Genomic DNA, 23,463 nt, shown 5'->3' on the forward strand with positions numbered 1-23,463 from the left:
GCCATTTCAGAAAATTTTCAATCCACTTCACCACTCATTCGTCTATCCCACACTTCAATGTATCTTGTTCTTACATGAATTTCTCTCAATCTCCCTTAATCCTTAGCAGCTAGGGAGGTTATTTGGGTATCATCTGAATCACCTCCTATCATTGTGTTCTATCATTACAAACAATTCTAATTGACAGATCGTACACCAGTCCTTAAAATAGCTCAGCCTTAACTTTTCCCACTCCCAAAAGAATAACCACTCACTATGACTTCTTTCTTCTACATCAGTCTTTCCTCTGTTATAAAACTTTGTACCCTTGCTCTATATTTTCCTATTTCCATTATTCTTGTCAAAGTCTTGGTCAAAAACCTTTAATAGAGCCAATCGAATTCTATCTCCTTCCTCTTTCAAATACTCTTTCATAAACTTTTCCAAAGAATTCTAACAAGCTAATGAAATATGAGTAATTCTACGTGAAACCGTATTTTAAAATCCCATTAACATCAATTTGTAGTCCTTCCCCCTGCCCAAAACATAGTCTGTAGATCCTTCAATATAAAATGTAGTATTATTTTATCATCTTTCTTATTCCTTACTACCACAAGGAGTTTTCAGGAAGTACTAATATTAAAGCAATCAAAGCAACGGCTTCAGTGGTGTGCCCCAGCTGGAGGACACACTCTTCCTCACTGTATGCTGCTGTTAAAGAACAGAGCATGTTAAATCAAAACCAGATTGTCCCATTCTCGTGGCAATGAACTCTGGTGTGCTTTAGGCAGTGTCTGTGTAAACAGAAAAATCACTGATCATTACATTACATTAACATTACTCCCACGGAGAAAAGTGGTAGAACTTCCACTGATTTCAGGGGGGACATTTGATCAATGCAGACTGCGTTTCACACACTGAGACTAAAAGTGAAAGGAAACCTCTTATGAAAGGGTCAGAAACAATAAGGCTGAAATATGAGGATATCATACATTTGAAGGTAGAAATATTATATTGATTCTGATTGATCATATTGATTCAAAATATGATTTTGCATAAAATAAGCACAGCTACAAAAAGCCGCCCAAAGAATGGTCAATAGAAATGGAATACTGTCAGCGAAGGGTAGTGTGAAGTCAAGAAAGCAAAACATGTCAAGAAACTAACTATAATCACAAGATTATTTCAGCAGAGCACCTCTTGTTCTTGAAGCAGTACAACCTTTCTTGGCCTTGCAGATTCTGCGATGTTCCTCGCTAAGCAAATGGTGTCAGAAGCTACAAATGCCTTCTACCATGTCAGACAAACTTGGAGACTCTCACTCTCATAGCCGAGTTACATTTTGGTCATAGCCTTCCACCTATTTTTCAGCTTCAGTCTTAGTTCTGCAATACCTTGTGCAGTGAATACATAAAAGGCTGTAGATACAGGATAGATAGCACTTAAAGAGTTCTGGCCTTGATGCTGTATGCACAACATAAGCTACTTCTTCCACTGTAGATCGGATTACTGATTTCAAAATGGATTTGGAAGAGTGCAGCAGTTTTGTAATTTTCAAATTCCTATAGGTAAGAAAATGGCCAAAGAAGTGGACCCAAGGAAAGGCTGCCTGTCATTTAGGCTGCCTGTCAGTTTGTCTGCCATCCATCTCTTCTTCTGTCTTTCCCTTTTTTTCATAAGTGAATTGTTTTTCAAACTGACATTATAGATTTACTTATCTTTTCAACCACAACTTTAATAGTAAGAAAGGCAATGCAAGAGAAAAAGAAAAATCTCTGTTTTCATGTAACGAGTTGCACCTGGAATGGAGAATTCTAAGCAGGCTGTCTTTAAAAAAATGGCATTTCATCCTCATTGTTCATCCCGTTCTCTTTTAGTTATAAACATAATCTTTCTCCATTCTCTATACCATTCTCTCAGCAGCGGTACACGCACTACTATTCATTTGATTATGTGAAATAAATAATGTGTAGAAAGTTACATGTAAGTTTAATGCTATTGAGATTTATTTCTGCTAAATAGTTGCATTTAGATGGTTTCTTAAAAGACTAATGACTGCTCCTTTTTTAAGTATGTCCCAATGTGGCTTTTGAATCTTAATTCAAACTAACAATTACTATGCACCTGCTTATGATTAGGCCTAAGTTATATTTTATTTCATGCTGCACTGAAATAACACATTATAAACAAAGACACTGTCAAGCACACTGAGGTGTCAGTTGCTACCTTTTTTTATAGAGTTAACCATAAAAATCCAGATTTTAGTATTTACAGTAGCAATTTACTTACTTCAAAATGTCAATTTAGTTGCAAAAGCAGGTACAATAGCAAGAAACAATTTGTTGTCCTTGTAAAATATATATGTGTTATTAACTCTATAGTGCATGCTAGTGATGTAGTAGCAGAAGAGATTCCATTTTAACCTGGAGATGAAACAGATGAAAGCAGAGGGGGCTCAATAACATCAGTGGCACTTCTTACAGGTAAAATTGCTATTGTGTCATCCGACAATGATAGAATAAACCAAAAAAAAAAGGCAAAAACAAAAAGGAGAGGAATGTACATAAAAGCAGTTTATACAGTTTTGATCAAAATCACTGCCACTGAAAGACCATATCACAAAGAGTACTGAGCAGGACTGGATCCACTGATCCAGGCTGGGATTTTTTTTCATTTGGTTTCTTGCTTTTTTTTTTAAGTCTAAAACTTGACTGTGTCAAAGACCCTGTATTAAAAAGGTTAACTGAAATATTATTTAAACTATCCTTGCCTCATGTAAAAATATTTATCTGGGACTACTCAGTCAGACATTTCTTGACTGTTGCGGTGCTTATCTGAGCCAATGGAAATTCATCATATTTTGAGGCCTTTCATATGCACAGGCAAGTATTTATTGTGTTTTTATTTGGCAATGGCCTATTAAAAGGCCAGAGGTGTACCCTGATAATCAGCAACTACTAGGCACCTGTCAGATATAAATTAATATCGGCATATTCAACATGCAATTAGCTAAAATATGTTAATAGCAGATACAAGAAGGAAGGATGAATTTCTCAGACAGTACTACATGGTGTTAGCCTCTAAGATATATGAAATATGAAACACAAATGGGACAAGCTTTCATTTTAGGACGCTGAATGCCTAGAACTGTTCCTGGGTAAACTGGCAGCCTTCTATCACATACAGAAAAACATTTTAAAGTTACATAGGTGGAATCACATAGGCGTGTCAGGTTTTGTTTATTTGTGCTGTGGAATTAGGGAACTTACACATACAGAGAAAATTCTCCTTTATCCAAATTGCCTAAAAAAACCATGGTATTAAAAAGAATGTGACATCTCAAGATAGTATTTCTTAAAATATGAGAATTATTATCTTCCAGTCTAATTTTTTTTAACACTGTGCCCAATATATTATTTACCTATCTCAGAAGCAGCCACTGTAATGTTGTACCAAGGTGTCTCTTCTCTGTCGAAGATCTTAGCAGTCTTAATGGTCCCAGCACTAGCATCAATGGTGAAATACCTATCTTCTTCTGTGTTATGATCAATGAAATATCTATGAAGAAATAAAACAATAAATATATATTCACTGTAGTACGTATCAACCGAAGTCACAGAAAGCTACATAAGAATATTACTTTCAAGCTTTTAAAATCATAGAAATTTTTAAAAACATGCTATGAAAAGTTCTATACTGTGGAGTCACCCAAAGTAAGACCGTATTTCATTTCTTTCGTAATGTTACGTTTCTTTTGATACATAAAAAGGTTTCCACTGTGAGTCATAAAGATTGCTAACAAGTGATACTTTACACAGCAGTATACAATCCTGTCAAAGGTAAGTTAAACACATATTTTGACTCAAAAATCACAAAATGGAAAGGCAGGAAAGAAAAAAGAAAGATATTGAGATGTTATTCTTCCGCTTATTTCCTTGACACTGCAAACCAGTGTGCTCAGTCCTTGCACCTGTTTTGAAGCAGGTCTCTTTGACATGAAGTTGATGACACGATGACACAAGCTGTTTTGAACATAACCATTACAGAGACTAGTAGAAGAAATGGCGGATTCCCAGAGCTGCAGTTGGCACTAGCCTAGGAGCAGAACTAAGCAGCCCTGCTTAAATCCCTTGCCTTCTAGGCACTTTGCCTGGCAGCAGAAGTAAAAGCCTTGTAGTCGGTAATGGAAACACAGGGAGGTTTTGTGTTCACAAAATACGAGACTGACAAGACATTTCTTCTGAAAGCCAGAATCATTTACAACAGCTTTTAACAAATGAAGCAATTACAGACCCCTACTAAGCCTTCTTCACTAACTTCAGACTTGATGAAAAAAATAAGGAAAAAGATTCTAAGTCTTTTATATACCATAATTGTTTTTCCTGATAATTTGTCAGCCCTGCTTTCATTCTGTGAAGGTTTTAATATATGGAAGCTATATATAGGTCAAAATGATTTATTGTCCCATCCGATTGCTCTTATTTCTACATCACCAAAAGCGTAATTGCCAGCTAATAAAAAGAGTGGTGCACATAAAGGCTGCCAAGCTCAAAAAAATTAAAAATAATTTCAGTTTTATTTCTCTCACAATGTACTTATTTAGACTATTTGTGGAAAGGAAAAACAAACAAGCAAAGAAACATTTTATTGAATGATATTTTAAAGTAAGACAAGACACGTGAAAAAGCAAAGGAAATAAAGCACTAGAGGAGGAGGTAGCAATTTGAGTGAGTCACCTTAACTGGTCAAAGGATAGGACACTGAGTGGAAAAGCCAGCTAGGACTTGATGACTTAGGTTAGATCTTCCTTCTTGGAGAGAATCTGAAGCCACCTCTCCCACCTGGAAAAATTATTCTACATCTGCCTTACAATACGCTGTTTTGGCTTGTGGCACTCAAGATTTTCTTTACATGCTTTCAGTATTTTCAGCAATTAAAGAACTGTAGGTCAGGCACTGGAAATCAAAGCTGTTAAAACTAGGCTAGAAAATCTTTCTTTCTTGGGTTCTCTGTGTCTTTCCTTCCAACATTGTGAAGACTGAAACAGCTCCCATATGACCACGGGAACTGCTGGAGACACAGCAGACCTCAGTTCCCACCCATTTTAGGTTTCTCAGGAGTAAGATTTAACTTGCTGTCTCTCATCTGAGTTACAGCCAGAACCTATGTGAGGTTCATTAACTACCAACACCTGAGAATATCTCATTCTAAAATACCCCCAAGTACTCAATAAAGACACTTTGGATGTGCAAGATGGCAGCTGAAGTGGCTTCAAACAGGTAACAGGCTCAAACTGTCTCCATATTGAAAGTGGACTGGTTATATAGGGGATGGGGCAACCACTTTTAAGAATTTAAGTTGGGAAATATTTTTTCAGAGGACATTGTTTAATCAGTGTGTCCCAGATTAGGTGAAAAAATCAAAACAAGTGATGTTGCCAGAAAAAGAACAAAAAAAAAAAAAAAAAAAGCCGAATTTCTAATTGCTGAATCACAGTAAGCATTCCAGACACAATTATGAAAGTTGGTATGTTCAGTAAACTCAGGAGATGAATTAAAAGAAAACTCTTGACCAACATTCATCAGTCACTGATCATGACATGCTGAATGTTACAGCTTTTGAGAAAATTTACGTTGCTTTTGAGGAATATTGGAATCCTCTGAGGATCCATTACAAAACAAACAAAAAAGGACCACACAACTATCCTGTTGGCATTATTTTATGTGGCAGCATTGGTCCTAGCCACACCTCTTTATCTGGGAATCAGGATTTGCTTTTCAGTTTCAGAACAACTGATTTTTCCAGTGTCCTGCAACGCACAGATTTTTGGGTTCTCCAAGTGTTTGTCATGGAAATGTTTTGAAAGATTGTGCCAGTATCAGTGGAGAAGTTGTATCTCCTATGTGCACAGCTAGCCTTACCTTTCCCAATTACAAAAACTTTGGAGACAGAGTGGTATCAACCTCCAAAAGTCCATAAAGCTGCCATGCTTGCCATGGAGTTAAGATTTGAACTTTATACAGAAGACACAAGCTTCAGGTGGAGAAATGCCCCCATGCCCTATACCTTATGCTTAGCAGCATAGGAAACCTGAGCTATGACAAATAGTTGGAACATCCTGACTATACTACAATTAAGGCAGAAATAATGAATGTTTGGTTGTGTTGGGCAACAGACAGTGCTCATATACACAGGCATCTTTTACATGATGAACTAGGATGCTGACAGCGGAAGTACAAGAAGCATAATTGTCCCTCAATTTTCTTGGAGACCTTAGCAGGACCCTTTACTGGTAACGCTTACAATCAGGTATACCATGATAAAATTTAATTCCTTCTCTCCTACTACAGCCTTGTTTTTTTTGACTCTAGGGGTCTCCTGATAATGACAAGAATTAGTTGCTGAAAAAAAATACGCTTCACTGACCTTTTCTTATGGAATATACTGAAAATCAAAAACAATTTTTAATAAAAGAGTCTTATCCCTGCAAAAATTTATTACTGTGGACATTGGTAACTTATTACCAACATCAGGCACAGTGATTAGTCTGTGAGTCAGTATCGTGCTAACCACATAACCATAAAAATAGGTTTATTCAATATTTGTGAGTCAGTATGGTGCTAAGCACATAACCATAAAGATAAGTTTATTTAGTATTTGTAGACAGTAGTTTACAAATAGACAGCATTTCAAACACAGCTTAAGTGAGAAAAAAAACTTAAAGCAGTAAGAATACTCAGCTGCTTTTGTGTGTGTGTGACATAATATTACCTCTCCCTCTGTGAGTACAGAACCAAAACCAACAAATATCTGTGCCAAATATGAAGCCTGTGTAGAAAAACTGAAGTTTGATTCTTTTATGAATTGACTACTTTCATTTTCATAGGCATATAGTAAAAGCTGTTCTTATTTTTTTTTAATATGAACACCTTTTTCTAAATCAGTTATTTAAATGTATTCTATAGAAGCTCAAAGCTCTCAGTTTAAAGAACTCACTATTGGATGAATAACTTCAATTGTATTTTCTGTGTCATTAATGGAAATAAAGTGATCCTGAGGTAATTTATTGTACTAACACTTTTACCTCCAGTGATGCTAGAAAAATGAAAAATGTTTCTAATTCATCCACAGTAGCACTTGCCCTTCACGTGCTAACTTTTGCATACGCATACAGTTACAGACGTATTTAAACATTCACAGTTTGACAGAATTTTTCTTGATCATGAAAAAATGAGTGGTCTTTTCTTAAGCTTTCCTATTATTATAACGTTCAGTTCTCCTTCATTATTCCAGATTCTTCCTTAAAACTGCTTTGTGCATCATATCTAACGCAGCCATTTGTACTGCTGCGGTTACCAACCTTCATGAATATCTCAGTAAAACAAGTTAGAAGATATTCCCACACAGTAAAAGAACTAGGAATGCTAGTCTAAAGCATTGCTCCCGAGTGCTCTAAAAATATTTTGTACAAGAAACTCCCTTGTTAGAGCCACTCGTTTTTGTCTGAATTTATTTCCTCTCATAAAAAATTTACTTTCAGCTAGATAATAGTGGCAACAAAGATATCCATATGCTTCCCCTCCACCTCTACTGAGCTGCTTTTCAATGATTTTTCTAGTCCACAAAACGCTATAGTGAAAGTTCTGAATTTCAAGGGGTTACTTCAAAAGTGAATTTTCACCTTAATTCAGTTAACTGTTTCCTCTTACTTAGAATGCGTTCATTTAAAAATGAATTTATAATACTCATTGCAGATATTTGTTTACAGTCATTTACACATGACAATGCTGTGTGAATTAGCATACTTTTAGCCATTAAATCATCACAGCTGAGTTGCATGGCACATATTAATAAAGAGACTTAGTAACAAGACATGCCTAGGTAAACAGCTCTCCACAAACTGTTTACATCCACACCAAACCAACCTTAAAGAAATCACATTAAAAAGGATCATGAATATAGAAGACCTATTAGTCGCACTATCTAAAGAGAATCTGAAGGAAGTTAAATATCAAAACTCAGTCCTGCTAGCACTGGGAAATGTAACATGTGCTACTTTTTTTTTAGGCAGAGTCACTCAACAGAAGGGTATTCCCAGCTTCCATCCATGCCCTTATTCCTGCTTTTGACCACAGCAAGCCCCTGGCTCCTGTGACTTCATTTCTCACTTCCTGTCTTGTAGTGAAGCAGGGGTTCAGCGACAACGGATATTCCCACCATTTTTATTGAAAACTAAAAGCATTTGCATGAATGAGGAAATGAATATATATGCAAGATGGGCCTTAGGCAGAAGGGCACTGTAGACATATAAATCAGTTTGCGGTATTAAAGTAGTCAGGCTCTAATAATACAAAGAATGCTTAAAAATGGAGAAAGTTTTAAAAGGTGTTAAAGGAGTTCAGAAACAGTAATGATTTCCAAACATTTTAGGAGGGCTTCTGGAGCTAAAACACATGAACATTTTCAGAATATCTCTCCCTAAATTATTCAGTCTTAAGATAGTATTAACATTAGTTTGTCACTTGACAGACAAGTGGCACAGGCTATTATTATCCCAGTATGTCTCTCTCTAGCTATTGTGTTCTAAGGAAGAGCCTTGAGTGTGAGTTTTTAAATAGTTTTGAGGTTTTAACTTGTCTTTTTTTTTTCTTTAATCATGCTTTAGCTTAACCTTTCATTATGCTATTTTTATTTATTACTCTATTTACCAACTGCAAAGAACTCTGTTACAAATTTCCACCCTGGCTACAAACCTGCTATTGCTAACGGACTTCCAAAGCTGCATTTCAGGCAGATGTGGATTCACAGGTCACAGTACTTCTTTGGGCCTTTTTATACACAGGTAAATAGCCAGTTCCCCAATAACAAGTGAAACTGGTTACGAAGAAACACTTAAAGTCATGGGAAGAGGATAGATCCTCAGCCAAACCAATTACACCATCTGAAGAATTATCACTTAGAAATCAAATGCCATTATAAGGAAACCTGCTTAGTTAAAAATTTAAGCAAATAAACTTTTCTCAGAAAGAGATGCTCAGACTCAACGTATAGATATTTTTTTTTTCTTTTAAAAAATACCTCAGAAGAAGTGTAAGCAACAATTGCACAGGCTGAGGGAGGGAGGTATACGAGGATGAACAGTGAGAGAACCGATCAGCTGCAACTCTCTGTGTTTGGCCAGCTGGAGAGCAAAAAGAAATGGCCCGTGGTGGGACGTAAGTCTGATGTATGCCTTTTATATTTTCTCTTCCTCCTGACAGCAGCACTCCTCATGAGCCTGGGAACCAGCAGCATTCCCTTGAAGCCAAATGAGGTGGTGAGGAGATACTCTGTTGCCATGACTGTCTTGCACTACACTACCTCTCTTCCAGGGCCAATCTATTTCCCCATAGTTCAAACAAACTTCTCCAGGAGAAAAAAAGAAATTGTGAAGTGTGAGTCAGAAGTCAGATGCCAAAACAGCAGGTAACCAGTTTGCTCCCTGCAGTGTGTGTGGTAGATTAAGGAGAGATTAGACGTCTCAGAGCTCCTCAGCAGAAGACTACTACCGAGAACTACAGCCTTCAACTGTGCTTTCCAGTTGTGAAAACGAAATACATTTGAAGAGAGCCTGGGGAAGGTAATCTCTCTGGTTTACCATTCCTTTGCTTTTTTTTTTTTTTTCCCCAGACAGGTATTAGCCTAACTTTGAAAAAAATACTGTTCCTTTCAGAGCACTTGCAGGAATTCAGTTTGATACACTCTTCCCACGGAGTCAGCTCTGGGGCTGGCTGCCAACCGACATCCACCAGCTGATCAGCAGCAACTTCTTGTCTCCCACACAGGACTCCTGGCGCACCTCTCAGGGCCAAGCCTCAGCGCAGCAGAAGTGGCAGCCTGCCCTCTCCGTGTCCCGGCGGATGAGGTGGATCCCGGGAGGCGCGGGGCAGTTGCAAGCGGCGTACCGCTGCCTCCCAGCAAAGCCCCTGAGAGGCAGCCACCACTGGTTTGCATTCCACGCAGAAGTTGGCTTCCCGCTCCCATTCTATTCCCATCCCCTATGCATTGCTGGCACACTGCTCACCTTGGACACTGGAAAATGGGAATGCTGTTCAATTGAAGGAAATGAGATGTTTCTGTACACCCATCTTTTCTAGCTGACTATTTCTGACTGCATGTGTTAACCACTGATCATCTTCTCTTGCCAATTCTGCCAGTAAACGTAGGCTAGGAACAGCCCGCACCCTCAGAGGCATAATTCAGAAGTCAAAGCAAGATAAAGGTTTGTCTTCTTCTCCTGACTTTATGAATCTCTTCAGAGGATTACAACTGTCCAAATGCATTTCAAGTGGATGTGTTTATGGCAGAACTGTTATACTGAAGTTGCTTTGTATTCAGAGAGATTAACATTCAGATTCCAGTGCTGCTAAGAAATAAAGTGCGGTCAGTGTTACATGAGAATCAGTTTGTTCCTAAAAGGTTTACCAGCTAAATAATAGTATCCTACTTACATATTATGGTTTTTTCCTCCTTGTATTAAAGACTAAGCCTAATAAAATCGATAGATTTATGCCTATTTATTGAAGTTGAATGGCTGTATCAAAAGACTACACTACAGAGATGTTCAGATATGAAGGGCAACTCCTAAAACCACAAAAGAATTTTAAATACTGCAGGCATTCTGAAGTCAGTGGAAATTATGGAAACATAAAGATGATGACCTGGCATGAAAAAAACAGGCTCTCAGAGTCACCATATACAGATGATCTGTCAGTTTTTTCTCTCACAGCTCTAACTGAGGGATGGAGGTGGTTCCGGTTGCTGTGAGATTTTGACCACCATCCCAAACTGGATGCTTCCTAGTCAGAACAGCTGCCAGAACAGCTTACCAGTTCCTGCAGAGAGACATGGACATTGCTGTTAGTGGGAGGTCTGGGACACATAGCTTGACAAGAATCAAAAGTAATGTGAGACCTCAGGGAAAAAATCAGCAACAGATCTCTCACCTCAACACTATAAAGAAATGTTCTGAAATCGTTCCTCCCTGTGAAGACAGACAGAGAATCTGAGAAGAACTTGGAGAAAAACTCCCTTCTGTCTCCACCCATTCAAAACAGGGTGTTCTTTTTTTATTTTGATTTACTGACAATCTTGCAGAAAGGTTACTGGAGGAATACAGAGAGCAAACAAATGCAGGATGTGAGATGGAGGAGGAGGATACAGCTCTTCTCTGCCAGCTAACTGTGAGCTATTCACATACCCTGGGAAGAGATTAGTGCGTCTCTGTAGGTGTTGATCACAGGGTTGTGACAGTATCATGCTTTGAGGGTCTAAGCAGAGTGCTTTGCCTCCACAAGCTCAGGGCTGGCAGGATCCAGGGGGGAAGTTCCCCCATCGGGCATGAGTGGGAGGGACAGTCGCTCTACACGTTGGCACTGATCTCAGCAGGCTGCCCTAAGTGCAGCTAACAAAGCATCCTGTGCGCAGGATAGCAGAAAGCAAACTGACCTTGTTCTACTTACATGACATTTGAAGAGCAAGTAAGATAAATGAAAACAACTAGAAGAAGAGGCCTTTAAATTTTCCAGCAGGGGATCCATCTTATCCCCTCTCACTGCTGACAGTAGGGGGGAGTGGTGCAGAAATGGATACTGATCTCACAGGACAGGAAGAAAAGAAAATATTTAAAAATACAAATTTAATTTTCAACCCGGCCCCAATCCCCTCACACAGCTCTCTCCTGCACCTCCTTTCACTTAATATGCTGATACTGTACGACCAAAATTTGAGTGACTGAGTTTGAATCATAAGTTCAAGTTTTATTCCATCTCTAGTAAATATAAACTTTACATCAGAAAAATAGTCTATTACCAGAGTCCTCCACAACACTTTATGTCTTTAATGTTCTCAGAAATAATAACAGGAATACATGAAACACCATGGGTATGTGCTTTAATCTACATGTGAGCATTCCTCTTAAAATACTACTTACTGAAAATTAACTTGACTTTCTAAAGGCTGATGCCAGAAAGTATTTAACTTATGTCTATATTTTACTACTAATGCAGCAAAAGTTAAAGTAAGTTTCTCTGCCTGATGCAGCAACTGAAGAACCATTCCCTACACCACATTAATTGTTATAAACCTATGTACTTGGCATTCTTTAATTTTTCAGTAGTCTATATGAAAGAAAGGAAGAGAAGGCTGTCAATTTAAATCAAACCTGGGTAAGGCAACTTTGGATTCATTATAGCTTCTAGATACCAGGTATGGTGTTGGAAAGCAATTTTTGTACGCACTAATATATATATGTATCATAACCATTATGATACATCATCTCTTATAAGGCAATACCATAAGAACATTAGAAAAGTGAGAAGCCAGAATCAGGGCTGAGACTGTACTTGTATTCTTGACTACCTTAGCACAAAATGAACAGTCTGATAGTCACAGAGGGGAAAAAAAAAACATCTTTTGCTGACTTTTTTTTTGTTATTTTTGTTTGCTACTTTGTTGCTATTGTTTTCTCCTTGGTTGGCTGGTTCTGCCTTTCCTGGAAGTAAAACAATTGTTTTCTATGAAAGACAACCGTATGCACTTTTATGTTTCATATTTATTTCTTCTGTGTTTTACGGCTTTTTTAGCAGTAGTGTCAAGAGCTCAGTGAAGAAAGAATTTCATTTACTAGTGACATCAGGAAGGCACTAAGAATACTTAAGTTTCCTATAGCTAATCAATTTCAGTCCTAGCGAATAAAATATATTACATTGAGGTAGGTTACCAACTGGTTAGGGTCCAACACAACAATGACTTGAATTCCAGCGTATTAATATAACAAAACCTAATCAACCATCCAAGAATCCAGTGAAATGTAAGGGTTTTTTTTAACCAAGCCATGATAGACACCATTCTGAAAAAGGAAGGTGCTTACATTTCTTATCGTTTGACGTTACTGTCACACACAGAGTGCTGATCAGTACGCATACCCCGTTCCTCAGGGGTCTTCTGTTAAATAGCTGGGAAGAGACCATTCGTGCCCAGCAATGCAAACAACCCACATGGTAAGTGGGAGTAACAAATAACTAGAGGGGACAGAGGCTCTGTCATTAGCACTCAGAACAGTGATTTGCCTCCTGTACCGCTGCACGACAAAGATTCCACGGCAGCAGCAAATGGAGTGAGCTGACTTTACAGTATTTCTACAATAGCATGACATTTCTCAAAAACCACTCTTACCAGGGTACAGTGTTAATAAAGACTTTCAGTTCCTCGTAAGACAGTATCAAACTGGAACCAAATAATATGAGGCAAGCTGCCTACGTCATGCAACTATTTTCACTACCACATGCGTTTCTAAAACTACTCCTTTGATCTTTTCTGAATCTTGGAGGAGGCTTTGGGAACAGCAGCAACATCATTTTTCTGAAAACCACTCCACTGAAAACAGACCAGATGCAGTCAGAAAGCTCCAAGGATCACGGGGAGTGTGCATCGTGGTTAGACGGACAGGCCACCCAAGAACCCCCTACAGGAAGATGGTAGGGCTCCAACAGGCGCTGCCGCAGCCCTGAGGAACACTAGCAGCCTAGGGCTGCTCTCAACGCGGGTATGCAACCTGCCAATTAACAGCCATTTTCACCCCTAGTCTCCACGGAAGTCTTCTGTGTGTGGGTTCAGGAAGAAAAAAGATCATTTCTAAGTAAGTATGGAGAGATTTAAAATGAATAATATACTAAAACAAAATTAGAATTAAAGCATTTAATAGTCATGATTTCTTTCATATTGTACGGGAAACTTTGAAGACCTGCTTGTGCACCAGATATTACTATAAGACATGACTTAACCCTGATCCTTTCAAGCAACGAAAGATTTTGGTATGGAACCAGACTACTTGACACAATGCAATGAAAGAGGTTTAGTTTCCCATAAATGTTCCAACAAGGCAGTAATCCCTGTGAATGAATTACAATTTAGGATGTTTCCCACTGATTTAGGACACAATTTTTAAAGTAAATAGCTGGGTTTAGAACCCCTCAAAAAATATTTTTCCTTAAAATTAATACATGATGGAGTTTTAATATCTTTATTTCTTATGACATCTATGATTATGTTTGCTTTTCATATTGCAATAGGATAATATTTTATTTCACAATGTTATCTTTGAAAGTTTCCCTGAAAATGCATTTGTATCTATTTGAAGAAAAAAAAAAATTAACTTATAAAGGAAAATCCTTTAAAACAGCCCAAACTGACAACTAGATAATGTCTGTAATAAAAGAAACCAATAATAGCTACATTTGTTATTACAGAGGCTCTTTTGCTGAGCTTGAAAACGTAAAACAGCAGTACAGTCACTGGCACAAAGTCAGTGCCCTCTGAAGACTGCTCTGCTGAGGAACAAGCTGAAATCACTGTGATGAAATCACAGTGAGGAAATAAGGAGAAAAATAGCATTCAGAACCCCTCTCTACTGATAATAATAAAGGTTGTTATTTATTTTTGTGGTTTAGCTCAAACACTTTATTTTTAAAAAGATTTCCTTTCAGCATTTTTAGTTACTGCAACTACCCCTCTAACCATTATTCTGGTTATAACAGATGACTCCTGCCATCAAAATTAAGTGTTAGTTAATTGGGCAGTGAACAAACCACAGCACTGTATCTCTTTTAGCAGCTGGACAACAATGGAGACAGTGTGTCCTCTGCTTTCTGAGGAAGTTACATTGAATCTTCCTGGTTTTGTTTTTATAATCACTATTTTCATTTTGAATGAACTTGGAATTGTGTGGAAATGAAGGAGAGACATGACCTCATGACCCTCAGGCTATCTTTCAGATTCATCAGAATTTCAGACTAACAGTGGAAGCGTTCCTTGCAAACTAGCGCAGAAGGACCTAAGTGCACTGTGTGTGCACTTCTCGGAAAACCAGCCTCCTCCGAGCCGCTCTGTCACCTGCCGCTGTGAGCTGAGCGTGGGGCCAGGTCCGGTCTCTGGTGGAGCAGCAGCCCAGCGCAGCCCAGCCCAGCCCAGCCAGCCTGGCTCGCTTCTCAAGGCCGCACGCCGCTTCCAACTCATCGTTTCCCACGCTGCGGCCACATCCTGAAACAACACAAAGCCCTCCCGCACCGTGTCGGGGTCTGTGTGCGAAGTGAGGTGAGGGAAAGGGGGTTAAAGTTGCCTGTTCCCAGAGCAGTCTTTCTCCTCCTGAGGGAGGAGGCGCAAGGAGAACCTGAGGGCACACCGACCCAGCCTGGTGCCTCTCCAGGGTCCCACGCACTGACATGTTAGTCCAGGCCTTAGAGGATCAGCATCTTCATAAAAAGCCTGCACGCTCAGAAACAATATTCACTGTCAGTTCCACTGCGATGGATAAAGCCTGGCTAGAGTATCTGGCCACACTATAATGATATTCCAAGGATATCTGAGCTGCTACTGCCCCTCTAACATAAGTGAGGGTTGGCTCCTTTCAGAGCTTCATGACTCACTTTGCTAGCAGTTGTTTTTTCTCCCCATTAGAACAGAGAGAGACAGGCAGAACAATGCAAAAATAAATGTCGATGGGGGAAACAAATAGGATAGACAAAAGTAAGGATAATTTTTCTCCTCAATAATTTGACTAATATGTATGTTTAATATTCTGGCCTCAATCACTGGTTACAAATTCCTGTTTGGAAAAAAAAAAAAGGTCAATACAAAAATCAAAGTATTTGGAAATACTTTTCATTCCATCCCCCTATCTCCAAATTATTGCCTGTTTCAACCAGAAAATATATCTGGCCTTCCCAGTCTTTGTACAAACTGCTGCTTTCCTTTTAGCATTGTTGTCTCACCCCTTTCTAGACAAAACTCTTAGGGGCCACAGAGTGTTGATTTATGGGGAACTACTCAAATCTGCACTTGCCCTTCCTACTCCTAAACTACCACGATGACTAATGTGTCTGATTGTGTTAGTTGTTGTTTCAGAATTACAGTATTAAAGCTACAGGCACTTGGCAGTTATTTTTAGTGAAATTTTCTAATTTATGTTATGATTTAGACACAAATACCATAGTGGCAATTTTTCAAAGGCAATAACTTGCCACTAAGAAATTGTATATATTGATTGTCTGACACTAAACATTTTGCATCTTAGATTATTAGCACAAGAGAACCATAAAAACCTGATGCTTTCATTGTTCTGCAAAAATTGTTTCATCTTACCAAGACTATTACACATACCCAACAAATGTAAACTCAGTCAAGACTCTAAAAATGCTTAATTAGCTTAAGAAAAACTGTTTTCCAAGTATATACTCACATGATTTCCACAAAAGCTATACCACTATGTTATAAAAAGGAGTAACATCAAATATGTATTCATGAAGAACTTTTTTTCTGAAACGGTTTAAACCCACTACCACCTTTGAGACAAACATTCATGTATTTTTCCACAGAATTCTCACACTGTATGTCAATTTTTAGAACGTAATTCATCCCACAAATTAAACCAGTAAAAATTGTCACTGGATCCTACTAAAGCTGAAAATAAGTAACTGAAAACTTTACACTAAACCTGTAAATGAATTCCAACCCCAATACTGGAATTTTCAAGGTTAAATCCAAATGAACTTAAATTTAGAAGTCATCAAATTAATATCCATACGTATATTTTTGGCATCAATGCTTTTTCAAGCTTGCTGTGGGGGTATTTCCAGCTTGATTTCAGTTCCTTAGTTCAGACCATGACCTATTTCTAAGCCAGTTTGGTTATTATATGAAATATTCTGGCCAGAGCAGCAACACAGAGATCTTCCTTTCTTTGTTTTTTGTTTTTGTTTTTTTTTTGTTGTTGTTTTTAATGACACCATTTTATTTAAGAATGAGGCATTTTACAAAATAATCGTTTCCTCCTCAAACATAACTTTGCAAAAATTATACTGCATGTCTGTGAGGAAAGGTGTACCTAAACCAGTTCCTGTCTTGCACAAGCATCTGGGACAACTACAGTGTGGCAAGTATGCAGAGGACTAGCACAATACCGGCATGACAAGGAAAAAACAGCGTTATGATCCTGCACAGATTTACTACTAGGGGCACAGTACTGACTGGCAGCAGGACAGTGAAGTGCACCGTTTTATATGATGTGGTCACATATACTGGCCTTGTTCTGTGTGCCGCTTGGGGAGGTGCTGTTACAGGAACTCCTGCACACAGACCTTTGCTCAGACCAGTGGCTAGATGCAATTCTAGTGCAAACCAACAGAAGGTTGAAGATTATGTTATTAAATCTAATCCATACAGACTGAGCATGACACTGTTCTGACCTATATTTCCCTTTATGTACTAAAATAAAAGACATAGTTTCATACGTCCCGGATCGCATTAACCCTTTAGCTGGTGGAATCCAATCCCATATAATTTGGACTTACTATACCTCACTAAACTGTTGGCAGTGTCAGGATCTTGTGCTGTTACTGTGCCAACAGCAGTCCCAATCTTTGCATTTTCATAAACTTCCATGACATAGGAAGGCATAGTGAAGAGCGGAGGTTCATCCACATCGCCAACAATGATCTTCAACATTGTTACATCTTTGAATGGTCCCAAGTGCGAAAAGCGGAAATCAAGGTGAGTATTTGCTCCTTCTATATTAAGTGTATATGATTTCTTTTTTTCATAGTTGAGTGGCTGTTGGCAGAAAGAAAGATTTATCAATACCATTCTGTGCTTCATTTTAGCCTGCTAGCAAGCTAACTACATCTTTTCCATTTAACTTAAACCACATTTCTTCACGTTACTGGAAAGGGACAATATTCTGTGATATTCTGGCAGCCACGGCCATATCTTGTAAGTAGAAGGATATACATGGAGCAGGATGGATTCAGGTTTTCTCTACGACACAACTGTGGGTGAGGTACCAGCTTTGGAGAAACTCAAGTGTTTAGAATGAGAGTCAGATTCTTCTTCCATGATAATGTAGTCTCTGAATTTTATCACCTTTCACTTTTTATTGGTCAATGCTAAATACTGAAAAAGTTAGACACTGATGTATCCCAAATTAAATTAACTTTGTATCTTTAATTAACACGTCTAATAGACAGTGATAGAGATACTAAAATTCTTTTGGGCATCTCTTTGCTTAAATCCTCAGCTGAAAAAAGCAACTCCTTGCAGAAAAACACTCAGTAAGGCTATGTGTAAGAATAGCCTAAACATGTGCCTGTGTGGTTTTCTAATCAGAAAGGGTATATCCCTATATTCTGGACCATTCTTTTCAATTCTTCACTGGCAAAGAGGGAGACAACTGTTCAGCTTGTCTCACTATGTACTGCTTCACGGCACACGGATTATGCAGTCATAAATGGGAAGGAAGTCTGCAGATGGGGATATGCCTTCTACAGGGCCTAATGTTCCAGTAAAACCCAGTAGAAGGCACATCCCCAGCTGTACCATTCATCAGAAGTGCTACTGCCAGTTGAATATTGCCCTGCTATTTACATTAATAGACTCCTACTAGGAACCCTACCTCTGCACTAGGAAGGAAGAAGCTGGGGGTCTGACTCATATATCACACAGCATGCATACTGTCCTTCCTAGGAGGCCCAATCTAGCTTTCTATTTACACATGTGAAAATTGCACCTCCCTAGTTCAGCTGGTTTTCAGATTATTGTGACCTAATTTTACTGACTTGATATATTTATTTTAACCCTACATTAGCATGTTATTACACTGTCTTATGCAAGATGTAAGATAAACATGACACACTCAACTCTCAACTCTTCCAGCGTCAGATAGTTATGTAGTAGAGGGGATTAAATGGATATTTAACTTGAAAGTACACAAGTAATGAAGTTCCGTTAGCAGATACAGAATTAGGCAATGTTTTTACTGGAAGCTATGTTTACAGGACCACAACTATTTTGTGTTGGTTTCTTCAGTCTCACTAAAGTAACTGTCTGCTCTTCATAGACAGCCCTTGGAGAATTTCATGTGAGAAGTTATTTTTTCTAGATATTGTCCGTTAGTTATAGTTACTGAAATAGCTTTAAAAAATACCAGTTTACTTTAGATGCTTTGAACATCTTAAGAAACTGATCTCAAAACTCATAATCAATGGTAAAAGATGAATTATTTGCTGTTCTGCAAAAGCTTATTTATCCCACTTTATGGTCTGAGTAACTACCTTCTTCTTGATATGGCAGAGAAAAATAAATGTATAAATGAAGAACTGTCAGTCTCTGCTGAAGTCTTCTGCAATCTTAGCATATGTCTCCTTTCCAGGTAGAGTCTGAGCCAGTACCTCAGTCCAGAATTGTACTATACTGACTGTAGGGGCTGACTGCAATGATGAGCGCAAGGCCAATGGGAGAAAAACCTGCCAGAGCTACCACATAATGAGTCACTTAGGACCGAAGCTGTTTAAACACAGAAGTATCAAGGAGAATCCCTGTTGCAACTTTTTGAACTTTTATCAGTATATGTCTGCACTTCCATAAAGTTAGGAAAGTTTCTGGGAAACAAGTAAATCCAAGATGACATAAAGCATGCAGAGTGGTCATTTATCTGTTTCATGAAAATATGCCAGACCATGCGGTGGTAGAATAGATTTTAAAGTTTCAGGTTGCAATTTTTTACATGTGTTTTTACGTTGAGCAAAAGCAGTCTTTCTTGATAAGAGCTCAATATTTACTGGGTTACAAATGTCTAGCTTCAGCCAATTTATAAAGAAGGATAGGTAGGTTAATATTTATTATTACACCAAGCAAAGCAGGTAGTTTGTACAAATATATACTACCACGAAGTTTCCAACAGTGTCAAAACACAGGCATAACACTAAAAGAAGTTGCATACACATGGATTTTTTTTTAATCGTAGAAATTATTATGACATTATGGCATGGCAGAATTCCACTACGACCAGTATCATTCTGTGTGGACTTGACAGCCTGCCTGAACAGAATTCAGTACAAGTATTCAAGCCTTCAACCAAGTCTAAACTGGTATTTCCTATTACCCCAAAGAGTGGAAAAGTAATACTTCAGGCAAGAAATATGAGCAACTCAATGTGTGATTTGTCAATGTCAGTGTGCATTTTGTAGGTAAAATCTACAGTAAATTTTACTGATGATAATAAGAAAAATGGTCAGGATTTATATATGCTATATATTTCTTTGATTTCTCCTTTATGTATTGAAGGACAATTAGTTCATTCTCTTAACTCTAATTGTATGAGACTTTTTTGTCTTTTGCTTTCTCTGTCTCCCTTTCCTGAATGAATAAATAAAAATTTGAAAGGTATGGAAATTTACCATAGCCTGATAAATCTATTACTCTAAAAAAAGAGCTAAGTATGGTACTAAAATTAAATAAATTAATTAAAAAATACATATTTAGTAAATTCTAATTCAGATATTGTTCATTAATTTATGTTATATTTCTGTTATGAGCAGGGAAATACTAAATAGTAATTTGCATTGCTCTACAACATACGTATTCTAAGATTAAACAGGTTTAAAATAGAATTGCAAATTGTAACTGTGATGACTTTTTGGAAAATTAAGTTATGTTTATACTGACAATGACTGGATTAGGTTGTAGAGGAAGATTAATTCCTCCCAGAAAATACACGAGGAATAACACAAAGTCTAAAGTCTTGTTTTCTTCCTTTTGTGTGGTTATTCAATCACACAATACCAACACTTTTTTTTGGTCTAGAAATACAAGAATAATCCATTCAGATAACCAGAAAAAGCTAACATTTCAAGCATAACCAAAGCTTTTTTTTTACTTTTGTTTTCCTCCTTCTTCCTATAACATCTCTGAATAAAAGAATCAGACACTAGGACATTAGAGATAAAGAGCTTACTCTCCTGCATTGTGATTCACAGAGGTGAAAAAACATTATATTTGACATTGAGCTATTTTAGACAGAAAAGACACATACTGTACTAAGGACTATTATTATTACCAGGGGTCAAATTCGTAACATTTTTTTTTTATTTCCTTGTTTTCTCCTGAGGAGAAGTAAGGAAATTTAAAAGCAAAGCATATCCTGTGATATTCCACATCTTTGAACAACTCACAAGTCCAGTTGTTATCAGTTTTCCTTTTACTTTTGATAAATGTAAAAAAAATTATATCTGGTTGCAGTTAGAATCTACAGAACTGTATTTTGCTAGGCTTTTTAAACACTGTGTATGTGTTAAAATTGACATTTATCTTACATTTGAAGAACAAAATTGGCCCCCTTTTATAGCCTGTCTAATGTTGTGCTAAGAAATTTGCTCAAAGACCTACCCATTATTTCATGTAATCTGAGCCGTTTACCAGTATATTTTATTAATATAAATTAACAATAGTAAATATTACTCAATTAATTAATAGTAATTATTAATAGTAAATTTTATATAATTTATTAATCATAATTCATCTCAAAATTCCTAAGCTATTCTAATTCAGCAAGAATTTGGGCATAAAAATGACAATGCAAAATAATCTATATTTACAAAAGAAATATTCCAACTATCCCATCAGGTTCACAGTAGGACTCCTTTAACTCCAAATAGCCAAATAAAAAGATATGGCTCTGTCCATTCTGACCCCATTGCTCTGTCCAAGAGAAGAAAATACTCAAATAAATGATTTCTAAAGATGTTCGCTTCAAATATGTAAAACCCGAGTTTAAATTCTCCCGCATTCAACCACAGGCAGGCCTTGAATATCAGTTGCCTGCCTCAGTCATTAGCTGTAGCTATAAGGTTCTCTTATAGGCAGCACTATCCTGTCTCTCTAGAAAACCAGATGATCATTTCTAGATTTACTTAACGTTGTCCCAACACTCTCCTGGAAAGAAAACAATACCTTTACATTTCAGAAGGACCTAAACAGAATTTTCGTTCATGTTTCTTATTTTCCTAAAGCACAATGTATTTCCATGACCACTACCCACATATCTTCACATGGACTCCTTGGTTATTCTGATTTTCATGCAAAACTGAAGATAATAAATGTAGTTCGAGCGACCAGCCACAAGGCTAACTGGAAAATACTGCTGTGCATTATACTGCAGTTCGTGTTTCTAATATCAGACTCCCAAAAGAAACAGGAGAATATTATGAGAAGTAAATAGCTGCTTCCTGAACATTTCCAGTCTCATTATATAAAATGGAAGAGATATGGGCTGTTCAGACCATTTCTCTTCTGTGAAGCCTAAATGATACTTGCGGGCTTGTGGTCAGGACAGTCCTAGCAAACTTCTCTGGAAGTCACAACAAGGTGGGAAAATGGTGACCAGCCATTCTCTGAAGGATCCAGAGAGCACTGGATTTCACAGTACTATTTTGTTTTGGTTTCCTCTAGTCTCCCACGCAAACAAAGAATTGCATGAGGCAAAGGGGAAATCCTTCATGACAATCTGCAATCAACCCTATGTAGCAGGACCTTTGAGACCTTGAGACCTTTGAAGGGTGGCTCCACAGGGCTTGTCAATAGGGGAGATAATGAAAGTACCAGATGTTTTGGGTCAGCCCAGAATGAGACCAGAAAAGATTCCTTCCCGCACTCACAGACGCTGCATGCCTGTTGATCAGCCTAGCATGGAGGCACTGAGAAACTGTTTTTTTGCTTCAGCTTAAAAAAGTGAAGTTTCAAAAGGTTTGAGGAGGACTTCAGATCTTCAGACACAACAGTACATTTACTTCTGGCTTTTCTGATGGGCTTACCATACATTCTTCCAGAGAAGTATTGGAAAGAGGACAAATCATTCTTGTCGACGGTTATACAGGGTACTGGCATCTGATATATGAAACAAAACTGATTCTGCTCTTAGTGGTTTTATTGCCTGTTTGGGCTAGGCTGTTAAAATAATTCAGCTTCAAACCCAATGTAAATTAAAGGTAATTACAGCATACAGTATATAAAACACTTATTAAACTGCATACAAGATCTGAGTTAAAAAAAAAATTAGATTACCTTTTTATACTGTACAAGGGGATATTATAACTTCTCTGAGGAAATAATAGAGGTATTCCACACCAATTTATGTAGCTTTAAGTGCTGAATTTCTGCTCAACTGAAATACAACATTACCTAAGTAAAATGTACCCCTTCTTGTCTTGATGGGAAAATGACTCAAACCACTGTGATGTCTATGTATAAGAAAAGGCAACATATGCTTTTGTCACATTCTGAAACATAGTAAAAATTTATCTGAAGCTATTTTGGCTGCCAAAAACAGTAAGAAATGTGGTTTTATACATTTTATGTATGGACTTTTTAATTTTGTTGCAAATTCTTTCCTTCTGCCTCATCTTCTCAATATGCATAAATATTAATGAACAATAATCACAGTGAACTTTTAAATGGAGAAAAATGCTTATTTTGAAGAAGAAATAACAGATTACGGCATTAGCTACATCAAGGCCACCAGGACATAACTTCAGTGGTATTGAAAAGACAGATTTTGATTTTATGTGGCTGGAAGAGGTGGGTATTACACAACCTTTATAAAAGACACTAAGCTTTTTA

At 37.6% G+C, this 23,463-nt stretch overlaps 1 protein-coding gene across 2 annotated transcripts in view; it reads right to left on the minus strand.

The window, feature by feature from the left end:
• The window catches only part of CDH18 (cadherin 18), a gene marked incomplete at both ends in the record, with an annotated part of 181,198 nt that overhangs the window by 35,944 nt on the left and 121,791 nt on the right, over positions 1–23,463 (minus strand). For both annotated transcript variants that reach the window (XM_081996613.1, XM_081996612.1), the window contains 2 exons: positions 3,401–3,537; positions 17,372–17,625. In XM_081996613.1, coding sequence (XP_081852739.1) covers positions 3,401–3,537; positions 17,372–17,625 — 391 coding nt within the window. The remainder of the gene's footprint in view (positions 1–3,400; positions 3,538–17,371; positions 17,626–23,463) is intronic.

Source organism: Phaethon aethereus, assembly GCF_964289735.1.
Source record: "Phaethon aethereus genome assembly, chromosome: 2".
NCBI classification, from domain to species: domain Eukaryota; kingdom Metazoa; phylum Chordata; class Aves; order Phaethontiformes; family Phaethontidae; genus Phaethon; species Phaethon aethereus.